The sequence below is a fragment of the Macaca mulatta genome, chromosome 4 (assembly GCF_049350105.2).
Source record: "Macaca mulatta isolate MMU2019108-1 chromosome 4, T2T-MMU8v2.0, whole genome shotgun sequence".
In the NCBI taxonomy this organism is placed as follows: Eukaryota; Metazoa; Chordata; class Mammalia; order Primates; family Cercopithecidae; genus Macaca; species Macaca mulatta.
The window spans coordinates 35943071-35963327 of NC_133409.1; the positions used below are offsets into that span (position 1 = coordinate 35943071).

At 37.8% G+C, this 20257-nt stretch overlaps 1 protein-coding gene across 50 annotated transcripts in view; it reads right to left on the bottom strand.

Annotated features, from left to right (window-relative positions):
- EPB41L2 (erythrocyte membrane protein band 4.1 like 2) overlaps positions 1–20257 on the bottom strand; it is a 227960-nt gene that overhangs the window by 55444 nt on the left and 152259 nt on the right. For all 50 annotated transcript variants that reach the window (XR_013416203.1, XR_013416205.1, XR_013416204.1 and 47 more), the window contains 5 exons: positions 14607–14649; positions 9960–10035; positions 6339–6557; positions 4858–4945; positions 313–465 (listed from right to left, as the gene is read on the bottom strand). Coding sequence is in view for 38 of the 50 variants with exons in the window: in XM_028847120.2 (XP_028702953.1) it covers positions 313–465; positions 4858–4945; positions 6339–6557; positions 9960–10035; positions 14607–14649 (579 nt within the window). In the remaining 12 variants the exon portion in view is untranslated. The remainder of the gene's footprint in view (positions 1–312; positions 466–4857; positions 4946–6338; positions 6558–9959; positions 10036–14606; positions 14650–20257) is intronic.

Below are 20257 nucleotides of genomic sequence, written 5' to 3' on the forward strand. Positions count from 1 at the left end.
TAAACCAACTATCCTTCAATGTTCACTGAAACTCATTTTATTGCTTTCCTAATGATCACAACTTAATTGATTCAACAAGAAAAAAACAAGCCCACACCTTATCACGTTTTCTTTTCTGTAAAAAGCATGATGGTTGCTTTTTTAAAAAACAGACCAGACATATATATACTGCAATTTTACCATTAAGAACCTTGACCTTTTACAATGGAAGAATAAATAGTTTATTTTCTTAAAATTTGAGGAAAGAATTTTTTAATTCATGGTCGTAAAGAGGCCGACTAAGAACAACTGATCAGAAATGTCTTTGCTTACCTCTGCTGGTCTGACTTTAATATAGAAGTTACTGCGTTTATAGGAAATTTTTAAGATTTTCGGCCAAGCAAAACGATTGATTCGCAGTCTGTCTTTGTAAATGAGAAGTCCATTAGCACACACGCCCAGCTTGATGTCCACACCTTCTGAGTCCTGCCAAGCATAACCCAATTAACCATGGTTAGAGCTGTGAAAGTTACACACATCAAGAAGCTAATTAGCTCCCTCAAATCATGATCAGGAATGCCAGTTTACCAGGTTTGTATTTAAATTTTAGTGACAGTATGCACGTTAATGAAAACTACGGCGCACACACGTACATGTTAAATTTATACATCTTCAGTGATCAGGTGTGATTTGCCAGAGTTATGACAACGTGACTATAGGACATGGTGTCCTTCAAAAGGCGTCATGCATGTGTTCTCAAGCTCCACTGTAGGAGCTAACAGAGAAGAAAGGAAGCAGAACTAGAGATCCTGAAGATATGGGAAACAAAATGAGCTTTCCCTGTAGGCTAGTCCAGCCTCAGGGACAGTCTGTTGGCCTGCCCTAAGATGTGTTCAACCATTTTCCTTTAGGTGCATTTACCTCAGATGGATTACCCTAGCTAATAGCTCTTAAAATTATGCCAATATTTTGCAAAACACCAATCCCTCACAGATAATTTCTCTTCCAGGCTGACAGTGCTGAAATCTCTGAATTCATTCAAGCAGTTTTTCATTAACTTAGAACGCTGACATCCAGTTCTCATTAGGCATTCCTTTGCCTGGCATGTTTCAAAGGACTGCAGACTATTCTTGAAGTTATTAATAGTTTTCTTTCCCTAGAGCTTTAATTTGGAATCAATGACAATCTAGAATAATCACAGGCCTAAAGGAGATGTTTTAAAAGCCAAACAAATTTACAGACAAAAGTGAAAACCTGTCTCCTCACATTTCAAGTAGTGAAGATCTAAGATGCATGTATTCAAAATATACAAATTATTGTTTATCTCTAAGAGGAGAACTGGCTCTCATTCAACATATGTAAAACTGAAGACTACTGCTCAAAGATATTCACATTTTCAGAAATCACAAACAATACGAAACAAATTCTCATAAAAAATGCTGTAACAAACCCCATATTTAGTCTAACTCCCAATTTAATAAAAGGACATTTTGTCTGTCTTATTACTAAGAACATTTTATACCATTTAAATCAGTTTTTCATAAATAAAAGTATAGTATTAGCTAACTGATGCCAGTTGCTTTCTCTGCTGTGACACTGGAATAATTCATATACACAAATAAAATTACATTAGACCAACTTGAGCCATTTTAAAAAATCCAATCGATTGCTTTACTCACCCTTATCTTGGCAGCCACAACTCTCTCTAGGAATAGACTAAAAAGCTGGGGTGAATCAGGCACAGGTGCCCAAGCAACTTGGCACCAGACCCCATGGTGTGTTTGCCAAAACCATCGCTGCCCATGGCCACAGGGAGCAAGGCAGAAGATTGCCTGAGACGGCATGTTCTCACCACCAGCGGGGAAGCAACCCGCATTTGAAACATTGAATGAGCCATCTCTAGTCTGAAGCAACCTTGGGATGGGACAAGGAAACTATTTTATCTGACTTAAAAATAGACACAACTCAGATTCAAGTAAATCAGTTGATTTTCGTTGTTCTATGTAATTATTTTAGAATTACCAGTATTTGTGTGAATAGAAACGACAGATGAAGGGTAGGAAATGAAAGAGGAAAAGGCGGGCCTAGATCCTTCATATGTAAGTTATGCCACATGGTAGCAAAATCAGAAAAATAAACGAATGAAAAGAAGCACCCCCTCTGCATTGCTCACTGCCCCATATGGAGTTGGCTGGCTTTCAAATGAGTTTGGTATAAAGAGAGTTCTCGCAAAGGATCAGGAGAGGAAGGAAAGGGAGGTCAGGGTGTTTAATACGCAGATTCCCTCCCTACGTGGTCACCTCAGGCTGACCGTATCCCTCTGACAATGGGTCCCCGCAAAACAGTCTTCTCCACGCGTCTCTCCTTGGGAGTTCTGGAAACCACTCTGCCCTCCCTCCTTCAGACAGAGTAGGATAGCTACAGATATTAGCCCAGGGCTACCACCAGTGTCCTGCTTCTCTTACGGTTTCTCTGCACCTTTGTTGAGATTCCTTTTATTTAACACTCTCCAACTCATCCTAACATGAATATGACATTACAAACTCTTCTAATTAAAAAAAAAATCTGATTTTAAGTCAATGAAAAATTTTAAAAGACACAAAACTTTAAACAACATGAAATATGAAAAGTTCTTTTAAACTGCCACATATATTCTTTTCAATAAGCCACAAATATCTTGCTTATCAACTATTATCTAAGGAGTCTATCAGATGATAAACAGAATGAAGGTTACCTTGAATTTTTTTAGTGTTCTGCTCCTAACTACACAGCAAGAAAGAATATTATACTTAGAACAGAGTCCACAATTTCTTACTTTTCTAAGACACAACATTAAAAACAAGAATCCTGAAACCTTAATTGGTTTCTAACTAATGATCAACAAAGTAGAGCTGCAAGATTTACATGTGGCAAGAATGGCAGGGTCTAGAGGAAGAGAGGTTTGGTAGGTCATTTTGGTCCCAAACTTATTTTTTCCTTCCTCCCTACTTCTGTTTCTTGACTAACATAGCCCGTCCCCATTATATAGAAAACGATCTGAAAAACACTGGAGTGTTAAGACAATCTGTTTCACCTCCTACTAGAATTTATCAGAAGGTATCAGGCAGATAGACCGTTTAACAATACACGATCTGAAAAACACTGGAGTGTTAAGACAATCTGTTTCACCTCCTACTAGAATTTATCAGAAGGTATCAGGCAGATAGACCGTTTAACAATACACAGCCTTACACAAGTCATTCTCTGAACTGTTTTATGTAGCTGTAAACTAAAAAACATTCAAACTTTAAATGAGATGGTATACTTCTGAGAAGTGAGACGGTATGAAAGTACTTTTTAAAACAAAGGGCATACAGCATCTAGTAGTTAAAAACGCTGCTGCCAGAGACTACTTACTGACAGAAAAATCTTATAGTACCAAGTTAAAAAAAAACTAACAAAAATGATGCTCATAGTATGGCCCCATTTTTAGAAGGCATGTGAATTCAAGTGACCAGGGATCTAAAAAAGAAGAAAAAATGTATTAAGAGTGCTTATTTCTGCATGAAAAGATTTACGTGATCTTTAATTTCTTCTGTTTGTCTCTATTTTCTATGATGAATGTATTAGTTTTATAATAAAGAAAAATATTTAAATAAAGGAAGCCACTGAGGAGAAAAAGAGTGCTTTGTAAATATGAAGTATGATTAATAACACAAATGCAAGAATTATTAATCAGAGGCCTAGGGAGCTTTCCGAGATTTCTCAAATCATATAATCTGGGCTTCTAAACAACACCTACAGATTGGCAGGGTCTTTTAAAACCAGGCAACCATAAGAACACGTTGACACTGGACATATTTTTTTAAAACCAAATCCATAGTTCACCTTGTCTGTCATTCTCCTCCTTGACTCTCCCCACTACATAATCATCTAAACTAGAATCATGAAGTAAGTGATATTGTTACTGGCAAGCAACTATAGTAATGTGCACTTACACATTTCACCTTTTGACTTATTTCTCTATGAACAGGATTCGTCTATTCATAACTCATACCCTGTGACTGTCGTTAGTATACCGGAATGTTTATGCTTGCAAAAATATGTATGTTACTACTGCCTAATTTATCGTGTAAAGTAGTCTATGAAGGTCTGTTGTATGTTTCTCAAATCCCCCCTTAAAAACGTAAATAAATGTCTTTTAAATAACTTTTAAAATTATTTTTTCAAGCATTATATTTTTGAGATTTTGATCTTTTGGGATTATGGTGTTCGTTCGGGATTATGATTGGCTTCCCATGTCCCCATTGTCCCACTCTTTTACCACCTTTCAAATTAGACTGAAGGTGCTTTATCACCCAGAGCCTGGGCCCGCCTACATTATCTTTCACAAAGTACAAAACATACCTATAGGGAAAAGACCAACTCTAGGGCTCCTTCATCACACAGAAGCGTTTTGGAAAGTGGTCCTATCCATGCTGCTTTTGCTCTTTCATGGTTGCTAAGGTCTCCTCTCCTCTCCCAAGACAAAGGTGGGAGAGGGAACTGGGACAGACACAGCACTTGGCCTAGCAGAAGCTGAGATGCAGAATAAACCAGGAAAAGAGGTAATTTAAAAAAAAAAAAAAAAAAAAAGGCTGACAAGGTGTGTCACAGTAAGTACCTATGAAAGGGCATTAATTAAAAAGACTGAGAAAAGAAGTGGTAGAGGGAGAATACATGGTCCCTCCCACAACCATACACCCTGTAATTAGTCACCAAGGAAATATTCCAGAGACCTTCAACTGAAGGCAGATATCCTTTCCCCAAAAATAAGCTGTGCTATCCTGAAACTGGAGCCCTCTCAACACTTCAGTCAACAGACTGCTATGATGCTACTTCCCGTTACATTTACAGTACCTTGGCATGATGTAGGTCAACACCGTACATGGAAAGCCTCTTTGCATTTTCTAAGAACTGGGAATCAGCTTGTGCTGGAGATAAGCCCCTGAAAATCAAAAGAAACAGTATTATCTTATTAATGGATGCAGAGCAAATGTAGTCAGAATGGGAGGAGTGTCTGCACTCAGACGGTTTGGAGGAGAGGAAGTAACCCAGCCAAGTCTGCAGAAAAGTAGGAAATAGTAAGAAAACAACTCTCAACCTCTAACATTTTTCTCTTAAGATCCTATAATCTAAACCTGCTAAACTGCCTGGAGGTATACCTCCACTCTTACCCCTTTTATCTTAAAAAGTTGCTTTTGATTATTTCCACTGAGGAAAAAAGCCCCAGCAATAGGGTACAACATAAGTACTGGAGAATAAAAAACAGTGATCTCATCTTTCTGTGATAAACATATTCTTACTCCTTCACTTTATTTCACTAAAGTTGATTATAATAAAGATTGAAATTACTTGTATTTGATTTTCTACCGACGATAGGTAACACAAATCACATTCTGTCCATACTAAAATTTTCCATTCCTATCTATATGCCCAACTAAACAAACTTTAAGCTCCTAAAGAGCAAGACCATGTCCCATTAATTTTCACATTCCCCATGGCATGTCAGTACCTGGTATTTCATATTAGAATTATACAACAAATGTCTATTGAGTAGAATTTAAGTAAATTAACAAGAAAATATTTAGAGTCAAATACCATATTTATTGTTTTTTAAAGAAAAAAAATCAATGAATGTGGCCTATTTAAAAACCTAATTTTTGAAAGTTCCTTTCAGATCACTTTAGTAAATATTTAATAAAACTATAACTTTGCAATATACAACAAATTATCATTTTGTAGTTAGCGTTATAAAAATTTGTGTAAAAAGTCCATTTTTTTCACACACATATAAATGTTCTCGAAGCGTAATATGGTATTAATGTAATGTAAGTAATTTTAGCTAAACCAATGGGTCATCTTCCAGTGGAATTACCTGTACATTTCAGTTACTATTCCTATGTCCATCACCACCTGCACTGGTAATTCAAATCCCAATGCCTCCTTATCTCCCTGGCTTTCTTACCACATATAGTAATAAGGACAATTACAAGGCAGAAGAAATATAACGTAAACGTCAATTAAGTATGTGGGCATGTTTGTCTCCAATGTGTATATGTTAAGGGGACAGGGAGAAAAAGGTGTCATGGGGAAAAGTACATTTTTCCAATACATGAAAATACAGTCTCACGAGCATAATTTCTCATACGATAGTCATAAAAATAATGAAAGGATACCTCAAGGGCTCCACGTTGTCTTGATTAATGCTAGGTGAAGAAGATCCAAAAGGAAAAATTGGATAATCCTGTAAATCGTGCTCAAACGTCTAGTAAGTGCTACAAGAGAAGCTATTTAAATCTACCATGGCCATTCTCTCGCCAGTAAGCAAGGCAACAGACCTGTGGGTTTTGTGCAGCTCTGCCACCTTCTCTTCCAGCTCCTTAGTCTGAGTAGGGGCAAACTGGAATTCACTGAGGTCGATGCTGCCATGTTCTTCTGGGTCATAGTCACCAAGTTCAGCCTGCAGGGTGTAGGATCCCAGGAGAGCATGAGTCACAAAAGAGCAGGGCAGGCGGCCAGAGGCAATGTCCTGCCGGAGCTGAAGGCACAAGAAGTATCTGTGTGGAGCAGAGGGAGAAAGGGGTCAGAGGAGAACCATTAGGTGAGACTGGAGCACTCACAGTCCTTAAAACCTAATACCCCTTTGAAAACAAATATACAATATAGGCACTCTTCATATCCACAGCAAAAATCATCTTCTCTAATAAAAAGCCTCAACTTGTTCCTTGGGCTTCTAAATTTGTGGCTTATTTATAGAAACTGAGTCCGAAGGCTAATTTATATGTATATATATATACAATGGAATGAAAATTCTAAACTGCTCTTCTGGTAATAGTCAGTCTATGATTACTATGAAGAGTTTTGTGACTGAAGTAAAAATTTCAATCACTTAAACTGTCTCCTTGGATTTCAAATTGTAATAAAAATTACCCCTCAAAAGATGTAAAGATTAATGGATTTAAAAAAAAAAACTAGTCTTAATCATTTCTAAGAAAAGCTAAGGTCACTCACCCTTTATCATCTTGACCCTTTTTATACTAATTTCTTCTTTTCCAGAAACACCTTTAACAACAACTATTGGTGAATCTACTTTGAAGCCCTTACTTGTCCACTTACCCCATCTAAAGCAGTAGCTAGCTCAGCCTAGTAGAAAAGGCCTGGGTTTTGATGCCAGGAAGACCTGACTCTATACGACCTTGAGCAAGTTAATTTACTTTAAGCCTAAGGGTAATTTCCCACCTGTAAGATGCTAAGAACTCTACCTCCCTTTGAAGATGAGCATGAACATTAGATAATATAAACAAAATATCTGCCAGAGGCCTAAGAATCAATAACTAGTGGCTATAATAATGTTTCTCATTCAATGTTCCATGTGGCTCACTACAGTTATAAAAGAATTTCCATTTTCCATGAAATAAAATGCAGAAACACGTGATATATAATCTGTGGTTCCCCACTCAACCCCCCACCCCACCCTTTTTAGCCCCACTACCAATTCCTCTCGGTAACATTTTAAAATGTGATTTCTACTCTCCAATTTCACCATTTGCTATGGTCACCACGGATCCTCCCAAATTAACAGCAGAGTCCATTCTTTAAAACCTTTTAGGGACTGGCATTCATACTGGCAGCTGTCCATCTTAGTCCTGTGGACACTTGCCTGGCCTGGGTTTTAGGGCCCAATCCTCTTCCTGCTCTCTACTCTACACAGTCAAATGGGGAGTGCTGGCCTCTGGTCCAGGCCTTGTTGTTACTGGGTCAGAGAACACAACCCAGCACATGGGGCCAGTTCAGTTTAGAACCTGGATTACCACTCAAATACATTATCAGGCAGGGCAGGGACTCTGTTTATCATCACCACAGTCCCACAGTTACTAACGGGCTTGCCGCATGACAAGTGCTCAGTAATTGAGAGACTGAAAGTCTTCTCGCTATCACTACAGTACTTTGAGTATTTTATGCCTTGCAGAAGTTCACGTTTTAAGGAGGATCATTTGTTTCCTTGGCCCATAGAAAAACGTAAGCATAACTGTACATACTTCAGAAACTGAATTTTCAACCATGGGTCCAGGTTATCCTCAAATTCTCTAATCAACAACAGTGATCGTTCTCCACATTTTACGGCAGTTTTAGAACCTAAACACAAATATTTCATCTTGCTGCTTCCTATTATTGTCTCTGCTTTTCACATTAGTCCTTTCCTCTGCTTTCAGAACCTGTCTAAACCCTAAAAACTTCAAACAAAAAATGGCATGAGCTTCCTGAAATAGCCAACTGTACCTTCACACAGCACTATGAAGCACTCCTCAAACATTATTCGAGATAGTGTTCTTGCCCTTCTCAGAAGCCTACCCCACCTTCTAAATGTTCACTCAAGTCATGGTGAAGATTTCAATCATCATGGTGAAGATTTCAATGATGACATTTAAGCTGCCAGGCCACAAGTACAGGCAGGTGGCTGTTCTCAGGCTGCAGCACTGAGACCTTTAGTTAGCTGAGTAGACTATATTGTTCCTCCCACTAGACAGGGAGACTGTTCAAGTTCCGGAAAACCAAAGTACTTACTGATGCTACAAACTTGCAGTCACCAAAGGATTATCATTCCCCAAACAAATTACTGCAAGGAGGAGTGTATGTACAGACAGCGCTGGGTCACAAAGCCCCAGTCACATGCACTGTTCAGAGGCATCCAGCAGTGAAGCTCTGCATCCTACACACACTGTTCGGTCAGGTTTTATGCTCTAAGTAGCTCACTGTGCAGTTACAAAGTTACATTTATTATTTACTAGGTGAAGCTAATTCATTCAGAGCTTAATTAGCACATTCCTATTCAGCAACAAGTAGTTTAAAAAAAAAAAAAAAAAAAAGGCCAGCCTGCTATGTATCCAATATTGGAAAGAAATCTCCATCCTTCCTAATTCACATGGATATTATGCTCTCTTAAGCACCTCCACAACTTGATGTCTGACAACAAAACTGGCCTAGCAGAAAGCATCAAAGATACAGGAAGTAACGACAAGCAGACTCTTTTGCTAAGCCCTCTAGTTTTCTAAAAGTCATGCACTGCACACAGTGTCAAATAAGTATGTGGGCATGTTTGTCTCCAATGTGTATATGTTAAGGGGACATTTGGCCACGTAAATAACCTTTTTAAAATATGGTATATAAAAATTATCCTTTAAAAAAAGAAATCAATCCTTTATACTTCCTCTTACCAAAGCTAAGAAATGCTATCGCTAGTACCCAGTGTAATCGGGCTAAGATTAAGGTACTTGTTGATTGATTCACAATGTTTCTGGTACTCAGTCTAATCAGGCTAAGATTTCAAGGTACTTGTTAATTCACAATGTTTCTTGGTTGCCATGCAAGTACTCAGAATCAATAAATATTCTCTTGCTCCTAAACAGAATCCTTTCTTTGCAATTTTAGTGTATGTTCTTATAGCTCATACAATCTCCAAGGAGATGGAAATGAACTAGCTATTGACTACGTAAGAAATCCCATCTTGTTTGGTTCTGGAGGGAGAAGACAGAAATAAATTACCAGTTCAATTGGCCTTTTAAAATAATTTCATTTTTCTAACCTCCTATCATCTTTGTAATATGAGACTAGTATATAGGCACACATAAGTTATATACAATAAAAATGACCTTGGTATTAAAATCTCAAATATTAAATATTAGTGACTTTTAAAAGTATAGAAAACAAAGTTGTCAGCAGTATCATTTTAAAATTTTTCATTACTAGAATATAAATGAAGAAATTAAAGAAAGTGAATAAAATTTTTGAAACTGTCAACATTTCAAACTATTTGGATGTACCCAATTTCAAGGAAACTTCTAAAACTTAAGAAAAACTGTTTTGGTTTTCAATCCTGAAATTACCACTATGCTCCCAGGGCAGAGAAATAAATGAGAGCTGTAAGGAAAGACTCATTTCAAAATGCAAATATAAAGTACCTGGTGATATCTTCAGTCAATTGAGAAGGATCAGGAGGATAAAACTTCACATTAAAAGTGAATAGCCAGGGAAGGTCTGTAATTATTAAATATCACAGTTATGCACCCAATTAACAGAAGAATGACTATTGTGATAAAATTTAAAGGTCAAGGATCAAACAGTACAGACTAATCCAACTATAAATCAACATGCAGAATTTTATTTTTTATTTAAATAAAAATTGCTTACAAAATAAAAATGAAATAAAAATAAAATAGAAATCAATTACATGAATAAGCCACCATTAAAGTGTAACAGGCTGCCTTTCTCATAAACATTCACTGGTACCTCAACATGTGTTTTATATGGTGATCTATTACACAAAAATTTTAATATAACCTCCATGTAATAGTTATGAGGTAAGATTTTATTTAACCACAGGATCTCCTGTTGCCAAATATTCTTTACCCTTAAAAAAAAAAATTCAGGATTTCTACATTGTTGTGGGGAAGGAGAGTAATGATCAAGAGATAATAGCTATTCAAAAAATTATTAATGGGCTATTTGAAGAAGGTGTTAAAAAAGATCCCAAGAAAGGAAAGCATGGTACAATTTCATGATACTTTAGGACAATACAATTATTTCCCAGGTTTTATAGAGTAGGTGTAAGTATATTCGTATATAACAAACACTTTGCTGTACTGTGCCATAAAGAATGAATAAATCAAGCAACCATATCATAAGTGGCTTGTTAAAAGTTAAAACACTGCTATCTATACATTAAAATGTAACTGCTATTTTGATAGATCACATGTAAGATAGCTTTAAAAAAGTAAAACTATGGGGGAAAGGGCAGGTATTATTTTCCTAAAGGGTTTATCCAAGTAATTCCACTAGCCTGAATTTAGAGTTTGACTTCAAGTTCATAATATTTTTAAATTAAAAAAAAATTGTGTGTGTGTGTGTATATATATATATAAGTTATTCCTTTTTTTTTTTTTAAAGACAGGGTCTCACTCTGTTGCCCAGGTTGCAGTGCCATGGCATGATCACAGCTCACTGCAACCTCGACCTCCCAGGCCTAAGTGATCCTCCCATCTTAGCCTCCCAAGTAGCTGAGACCACAGGCATGCACTATGATGTCTGGCTAACTTATATTTTACTTTTTCAGAGACAGGGTCTCCCTAAGTTGCCAGGCTTGTCTCGAATCCCTGGGCTTAAGCAATCTTCCCACGTCAGCCTCCCAAAGTGTTGGGATTATAGGCATGAACCACCACGCCCACCCAAGTTATTCCATTCTATACATATTTAAAGACCTCATGAGATGTTTAATTTATGAACTTGAAGAAAAATTCCTTGAATCCCATGCTGTTGTTCAGTGTGGCATTTTGTCCTTTGCCTTACCATCAGCACACTACATTTTCACTCACTCAAATATTTATTAAATGGCTACTGTTATATACACAGGCATTTTTGCTGGATTTTGGCTCAATGCACTACTATTCAACCAATGAAGTCAGTCCTGCTGAACTTAAGAAGCAGATTTCAGTTCTGCTTTACACATTTAAAACATAATACTGGGATATAAGATTTTCCTGAATATCAAGATACATGAGGTTTCTTGGCCTATAGCGCTATGCTGACTGTCAAATATCCACGCATCATGTTTGTGTAAGCATTACTTCAAGGTGACTGCTAATTTCTAATTAAGTAAAGTTATCACAGCTTTATTATTTCTTAATGGCTCCTTGTTTGTTTTCTAGGTAATAACACTAGCACATGCTTGCCTCGATAGGACTTGGAGACATTTCCACTAGATCACATATTTTCGAATATACTTCCAAATCTAAAAGCTATTGAAATGTACCAAGAATGCTAAGCTTTTTTTAAACTGACAAATAAAAATGGTATACATTTATGGTATACAATATGATGTTTGAAAATACGTATACATTGTGGAATGGCTAAATTAAGCTAATTAACATATGTATTACTCTTCACATACTATTTTTGTGGTGAGAGCACTTAAAATCTACTCCCTTAGCAGTTTTCAAGTTAAATTTTTAATTTAATTACATATTATTTTCATTATAATTTTTACCTAGGTGTTTAGAAAGTCCTTCTAGCTACAGAAATGTTTACATACTAGTCATATGCAAGCCTTAGACATATAGTCTTATTTATGTTTGAGGAAATAAAGGTTTTAAAGCAAATTTTAAATGAGAATCATTAAGTTGTTGGTTGTCACAGGTAACTCAAAAAAGATTAATATTTATCTTCACTAACTGCCTATGAGCTGAAAAATCAAATTTAAAGAAGAGACCAACGATAGAATAGGCAGCTTTTTTATCCATTTTAATACAGGAAGTAAGAGGTAGATACAACTGCTAAAGCTTCATTTCCTCAGCCTCTTTCATGATGGGTACAGTTCAGGATGCCATTTAAAGAACTGGGTCCAATAGTTTTAATATGTTATTCATATTGCCAAACCACAAGGGTAAAAGTTCTGAAATAACTTTCTGAAACTTCACAGATAATCAAAACATAAGAACGTGATTCATAATCGGCAAGAGGTTTCGCTTCCAAAAGTTAGGAAATCTCCATGACTCTGAAGCGTGTGGCACACACACACAAAAATAATAATAATTAAACAAGAACCCAAACAAAACCATAGAAAACAACACAATGGAACATCAATCATGTTTCAGAGGTTGCCCTGTTCTCTCTCTGTTTGGGTCACTTGGCAGGTCTGGTTTCAGAGAAAGTATAAGAACTAAGCATCCGTAACCTTTTTGAATGCATGCACTTTGCAAAGTAACAACTGCAGAAGGGACAAAGGAAAAAGTCTCAAAACTCTGGTACTGTTTCTCCCATAAGGCAAGCATAATGTATCTGGTGTCTACTTATTCCTCTTCTTTTCCTCCATTTTCCATCATGAAGCAAGCATAAATGGATGAAACACCAAGAAAATAAATGCAAGAGACAGAATGCGGGAAAGCCAGGAATAACAGTCAAAGGATAGAGTGACCAACCATGCCAGCTTGCCTGGGACTGATTCCAGCTTTAGCACTTAAAGTCTCATATCCTTAGAAGCCCCTCAGTCCTGGGCAAATCAGGAGGTTGGTCACTCTAATCAAACACACTTTAAAAAAGGAAAAGAAAGATGAGTCTATAGGAAGAGGAAATGGGGAAAATAAGGTATATGCTCAGAATAAAAAAGAGAGTAGGGAACCAAAGAAATGATAGGAAGACTACCAAAAAGATAAATCATTCAAGAGAGAAAGAAAGAAAGAAAGAAAACCAATGTGAAGAACCTAAAATGGGAGCTAGATGGTAGATGAAAAGGGCAAGAAGGGAAAGTACAGATTGGTTTCAGTATTTTGACCTTAGGAATTATAAATAAGTAGGGAAATGAAATCAACAGTACAAAGGGTATCTTACTGACTGGCACTTGGAGAAGAGGTTTCTCCTGCGACAACTCTGGGTCCCACAGTCGAGGAAGGCTGTTAGGAATTCACCAGCCTTCAGATTTTATTCTCCAGACCGAAAATTCCAACTGCCTGTAGCTGCCTACCTTCTCTGCTTCAGTTATTCATAGACCCTGAAGTAAATTAAGTATCCAGAATCCCCCTAACAGAGATTTCTCTCTGTTGATCATGTTTCTTGGCACAGATACCAAAAAACCAGCCACAGGCAACACAACCTGCAAAGGCAGAACGTATAGAGAGAACTGAAGCTGGTTAGAGTGGGACCCTTGAAGTCATTTTGGGATTGTACAACAAGAACAAATGGGGAAAGGGGAAGAAAGGAACAGTGAGGCCTAACTACAACCCCAGGCTCAAAGAGCATGCAACGTGGCCTTGGATTGTAGAACCAATGAGCAGAGATGGCAGTGACCTCAGAGAACTGAAAAGATTGTTCCCGAGCCGGGCGTGGTGGCTCAAGCCTGTAATCCCAGCACTTTGGGAGGCCGGGATGGGCGGATCACGAGATCAGGAGATCAAGACCATCCTGGCTAAAACGGTGAAACCCCGTCTCTACTAAAAAAAATACAAAAAACTAGCCGGGCGTGGTGGTGGGCACCTGTAGTCCAAGCTACTCAGGAGGCTGAGGCAGGAGAATGGCATAAACCTGGGAGGCGGAGCTTGCAGTGAGCTGAGATCCAGCCACTGCACTCCAGCCTGGGTGACAGAGCGAGACTCCATCTCAAAAAAAAAAAAAAAAAGATTGTTCCCCTTGCTTCTCCCTAGAGTCCTCACTCCAGTACTAGGAACAGTGTCTCTATATGTCTCTGTGACCAAAGATGTGCATATTGAACCAATTATACACTTTCAAAATGAAGCAAAGCATAAGTATCAGGTCGCATTGGAGTAAAATTTACAGAAAAGTAGCTTCTCTCTCTTTCCCAGAAAAAAAAAAGGTCAGATGTTACTTGGTAGGATATTCTGAGTGAATATTTAGGAATGTGAGTCTAGAAACTTCTCAAAATTTGGAGCCCCCGAGCCATGTACAAAACAGTCACAATTCCACAAAAATATTATTAGTATTATTAACTTCTAAGATGGCATAAACGCAAAATAGAACTGACCATTTTATTATTGATCATTTATATCACAAATAGGTATCAAGATACCTTAACTTCAAAGAATGATTATTTAAATACTTACTTCTCAGTTGTCTCTTTATTTCTTTAGCAGGATCTAGCCAGTTCTGCGTGAGGGAAAAAAAAATTAATTCATAAGAAATATTCTAGAGTCTAAAATAGAACAGTTTACAGTTCACATAATTATTTACGTGTAAACACATTTTAATAAAGTCCTATTCAAAGCGACTGTCACCTATTAGCATTCCACTGGGCTAAGTATTGCTTTGTTCTTGGGTACATATGTGTGTAAATGTGTTAAGTGTGTATTATAAGTAAAATATTCAAATGCTTTTAAGGTGGGTCTCATGGGCCTCATTCTTTTGCATCTAAGATGGTCCAAACGATGAGACATATCTTCATACAGTCTTTATTCTGTAGAACTCCCAACAAATAGCCCCTGCAGACACTGAAATGAGAGCTTTTCAAGGACAATAATGGATTCTTAATCATGAAGGATAAAGTGTGAAAATGGAAACTGATGGCTAAAAGTATATACATACCAATCAATTATCTCAACTCCTAAAACCAACTCCTCCTCCTCCTTAATCCTCCTTTTCCCTCCAACTCTATAATTATAAAGAGAGGTAAGGTCAGACTGTAGATAATATTTCCCTTCCTGGTCTTAATATAACATACTTCTTTCTTCTTAATCTGATTCTAAGTTGGAAGTAACAATCATGAGGAACTCCCTTTCACTTTCCCCTCATTCCTGCTCCTTAAGAAAACTTTACTCAGGCTGCTCTGCTGGCAGCTCTGGCCAGGGCAATCAGGCAAGAGAAAGAAATAAAGAGTATTAAAATAGGTAGAAAGGAAGCCAAATTGTCTCTGTTTGCAGATGACATGACTGTATATTTAGAAAATCCCATTGTCTCAGCCCAATGTCTCCTTAAGCTGATAGGCAACTTCAGCAAAGTCTCAGGATACAAAATCAATGTGCAAAAATCACAAGCATTCCTATACACCAATAATAGAGAGCCAATGATGACTGAACTCCCATTCACTAAGAGAATAAAATACCTAGGAATACAACTTACAAGGAATGTGAAGGGCCTCTTCGAGGAGAACTACAAAGCACTGCACAAGGAAATAAGAGGACACAAACAAATGGAAAAACATGCCATGCTCATGGATAGGAAGAATCAATATCGTGAAAATGACCATACTGCCCAAAATAATTTATAGATTCAATGCTATCCCCATCAAGCTGCCACTGTCTTTCTTCACAGAATTAGAAAAAAACTAATTTAAATTTCATATGGAACCAAAAAAGAGCCTGTATAGCCAAGACAATCCTTAACAAAAATAACAAACAATGCTGTGATGCTAGAGGCATCACACTACCTGACTTCAAACTACACTACAAGGCTACAGTAACCAAAACAGCATGGTACTGGTACCAAAACAGATGTACAGACCAATGGAATAGAACAGATGCCTCAGAAATAACATCACACATCTACAACCAACTGATCTTTGACAAACCTGACAAAAACAAGCAATGAGGAAAGGATTCCCTATTTAATAAATGATGTTGGAAACACTGGCTAGCCATATGCAGAAAACTGAAACTGGACTCCTTCCTTACACCTTATACAAAATTAACTCAAGATGGATTAAAGACTTAAACGTAAGACTAAAACCATAAAAACCCTAGAAGAAAACCTAGGCAATACCATTCAGGACATAGGCATGGGCAAATACATCGTTTCTAAAACACCAAAAGCAATGGCAACAAAAACCAAAATTGACAAATGGAATCTGATTAAACTAAAGAGCTTCTGCACAGCCAAAGACCATCATCAGAGTGAACAGGCAACCTACAGAATGAGAAAAAAATTTTGCACTCTATCCATCTGACACAGGGCTAATATCCAGAATCTACAAGGAACTTAAACAAATCTACAAGAAAAAAATAACCCCATCAAAAAGTGGGTGAAGGATATGAACAGACACTTCTCAAAAGAAGACATTTATGCAGCCAACAAACATATGAAAAAAAGCTCATCATCACTGGTCATTAGAGAAATGCAAATCAAAACCATAATGAGACACCATCTCACGCCAGTTAGAATGGCGATTATTAAAAAGTCAGGAAACAACAGATGCTGGAGAGGACGTGGAGAAAGAGGAACACTTTTACACTGTTGGTGGGAGTGTAAATTAGTTCAACCATTGTGGAAGACAGTGTGGTGATTCCTCAAAGATCTAGAACTAGAAATACCATTTGACCCAGCAATCCCATTACTGGGTATACACCCAAAGGATTATATATCATTCTATTATAAGGACACATGCACACGTATGTTCATTGCAGCACTGTTCACAATAGCAAAGACTTGGTACCAACCCAAATGCCCATCAGTGATAGACTGGATAAAGAAAATGTGGCATATATACACCATGAAATACCATGCAGCCATAAAAAGGATCAGTTCATGTCCTTTGCAGGGACATGGATGAAGCTGGAAAGCATCATTCTCAGCAAACTAACACAGGAACAGAAAACCAAACACCATATATTCTCACTCATAAGTGGGAGCTGAACGATGAGAACACATGGACACAGGGAGGGGAACATCACACACCAGGGCCTGTCAGGGTGTGGGGGGCTAGGGGAGGGATTGCATTAAGATAAATACCTAATGTAGATGACAGACTGATGAGTGCAGCAAACCACCACAGCATGTGTACACCTATGTAACAAACCTGCACATTCTGCACATGTATCCCAGAACTTAAAGTGTAACAATACTTTTTTTAAAAAAAGAAAACAAGTCAATAGTTACATCCAATGGAAGTTAAATAAACTCTCCAATTAACCACAAAAAAGAAAGCTTTAAAAAAAATGCTAGGAAACTATTATAGCATCTTAAAGCAAAAAAGACCAAATTTAATCACTAGGTTTTAACTACCCAAGGACATTAAATTTTTGTTTTTTGAAGCTATAAGCAAAAGACCAATAAAAAAATTTAGATTTTTGTTTATATTTTTATATTTATACTTTTCTATCCTCAAGTTATCACTAACATAGAAGAACTGCAAGTTTTTTGAGGCACAATAAACTAATTCAAATAAATGAGTCTAGCAGTTTTCTTCATTCTAAGCAGTGTCCAAAATAATATAACAGGGGCCCTCAACCCGCAGCCCATGAACTGGTACTGATCGTGGCCTGTTAGGAACTGGGCTGCACGGCAGGATGTGAATAGCAGGTAAGTGAGCATTACCGCCTGAGCACCACCTCCTGTCAGATCAGCACCGGCATTAGATTCCCAGAGGAGCACAAACCCTATTGTGAACTGCACGAGACAGGGATCTAGACTGCATGCTCCTTATGAGAGTCTGACTAATGCCTGATGATCTGAGGTGGAGCAGTTTCATCCCAAAACCATTCCCTCGCCCCCGCCCCGGTCTGTGGAAAAACTGTCTTCCACAAAACCGGTCCCTGTTGCCAAACAGGTTGCGGACCACTGTTATAAGATCTGTGCTTAAACAGAATTTTATTCAGATATATAAAGCAAACAATTAAAATGCTTGTTAGTACATAGAAAACAACCTGCTGTCTTAATAACATATTAAAATGGTATAACGGAACATTAAGTGACACTATTAAAAAGTAAAACTGTAAGATGCTATGAAAGCAGAGCTGCACGGCCCCTCGGGTTCCACTACTGTTCATGGCCCGCACTCGGGGTAGCAAGGATCCAAGGTGTGCATGGCTCTGTTCTAACACTGGTTATATTCAAACCTCTCAATAATTTCACATTACTGGTGTCCCAGCTGCAGGCACTACTGATGTGAGGGGCAGCAGGTCTCTCTAAGGGTGCCTCCAGTGCCATGTGAGGGGCAGCTCTAATTCTCCCTTCACAAGACAGCCTGCCATTCAGTTTGCATGCACTGCAGCTGCTGTCCCACCCAACAGCTGGCTCACAAATGGCCAGCCTCGATGAGTGCACAAGAATGAAAAAACACATCATTCAGCCTCTAGCCCAGACTGGCTGGAGGCTGGGAGAGAGGTGAGAAAGGGGCAAATGGGTGGAATTTTCACCCAACGAACAACTGTAGCAAGAAAAATGGAATTGGATAGTGTCAAATTGAAAAGAAAAAAAAGAAATCCCCAGAACATTAGCACAGAGAAAGAAGACAGTAGAGGAGAAAGTGCTGGTCTTAAAGACAGACCCTTCCAAATCCCCAGTTTCATTAAGTTTGAACAGTGATATAGATCCCCGATACAGAAGAGCAACAAAGGACCCTTTTCTGTTCCAGAAGATGGTGGAAGCTTGTCACCCCAGGGACTAACCCTGTGTCCCAGCCACCGGGCATCTTCTATTCTCACCTAAAGCACCCAGCCCTTGTACAAATTACCTAAAAGTTTCTACAGGGCATGGTGAGAGTCAGCTCCATAAACCCAGCAATATGAGTGAAAAGTCAGCCAGCCAAATTCAGACTTGGTGTACTTCTCAGGCCACTTTCTACAACACTGCCAGAGAGATTACTGAAGGCTGAAATGGCTTACTTTCAACCCCATCCAAAGACTACGTGGGCGGAGTTTACCTGATGTGATCACACAGCAGCATGATTTCCTCACCTGGTTTTCCCTTTCCTAACCACATTCACTTTCACACTGTTAAGTTCCATTCCTGCCAAGCATTAGGCCGTCTTCTCACTCCCCAGTACTACAACTTTGCAAGGGCTGGAACAGACCATAATATTTACATCTCCCAGGGTACTTAATACAGTTTTAGGCAACCAGTAAGCACTAAATTAACACCTGCTGACTGATACATGCCCACTGCTTGCCTCCTTCCTCTCCACACTGTGATCATCTTAAATGATCACAAGTTATATTATTTTTATTACATTTATTTTTACTTGAATAAGTATCTCTAATGAGTACTTAGATGGTAAGTGGGGTATAGTATCATAAATTCCTAAGTAAAAAAAAAAAATTACTTACATGACTTAAAAGAAATACAAGTTAATGATCTGCATTATCGGTTATGAAGAAATAATAAACAAAACTTTTAAATAAATACAGTAAATAATAAAAATTAACTTCTTGGTTTGACACTTAAGGAGGAGGGCTGGGCAGACCAAGAAGCAGATGGAAGAAGATGGAAAATGTCATCAGAGAATAAGAAAAATGCATGAGGGTGGGTGTGCACAACATACAACAACCACCCGCACCCCATGGTACATTACAGTATTCATTGCCAGGTTTTAGACTTAGAGATTCGTCTGCTACAGCCACATATATAAACTTTGGAATCAGAAATACACGCAGTTAAATTCTGGTTTTCTATCAACCCTAACTTGGGCACATTCCTTGGCTTCTTTAAGCTTCAATTTCCTCAAACACAAAATGGGGATCACAATATCTACCTCACAGGGTAGTTCTTTTCAAACAATATTCATTCCTGAAGAATAAATATGCATACAAGTACTTTCCCCAGCAGATCAGCATTAGTAGATCACTATTTGCAATAATAAAACTAAATTGTCATCTTTTGGTATATATCTCTTCTTCACATAATTTTATATTTCCATAGGTGATGTGTTATATACATTAAATAATTTAATCTCTACATGAATATTTCACCCACAAAAAGTTAATAAATCAGACTTTGGGTTCACCAAATACAGTTACCGTATTCACAGGTGAGATGAAATGAAATC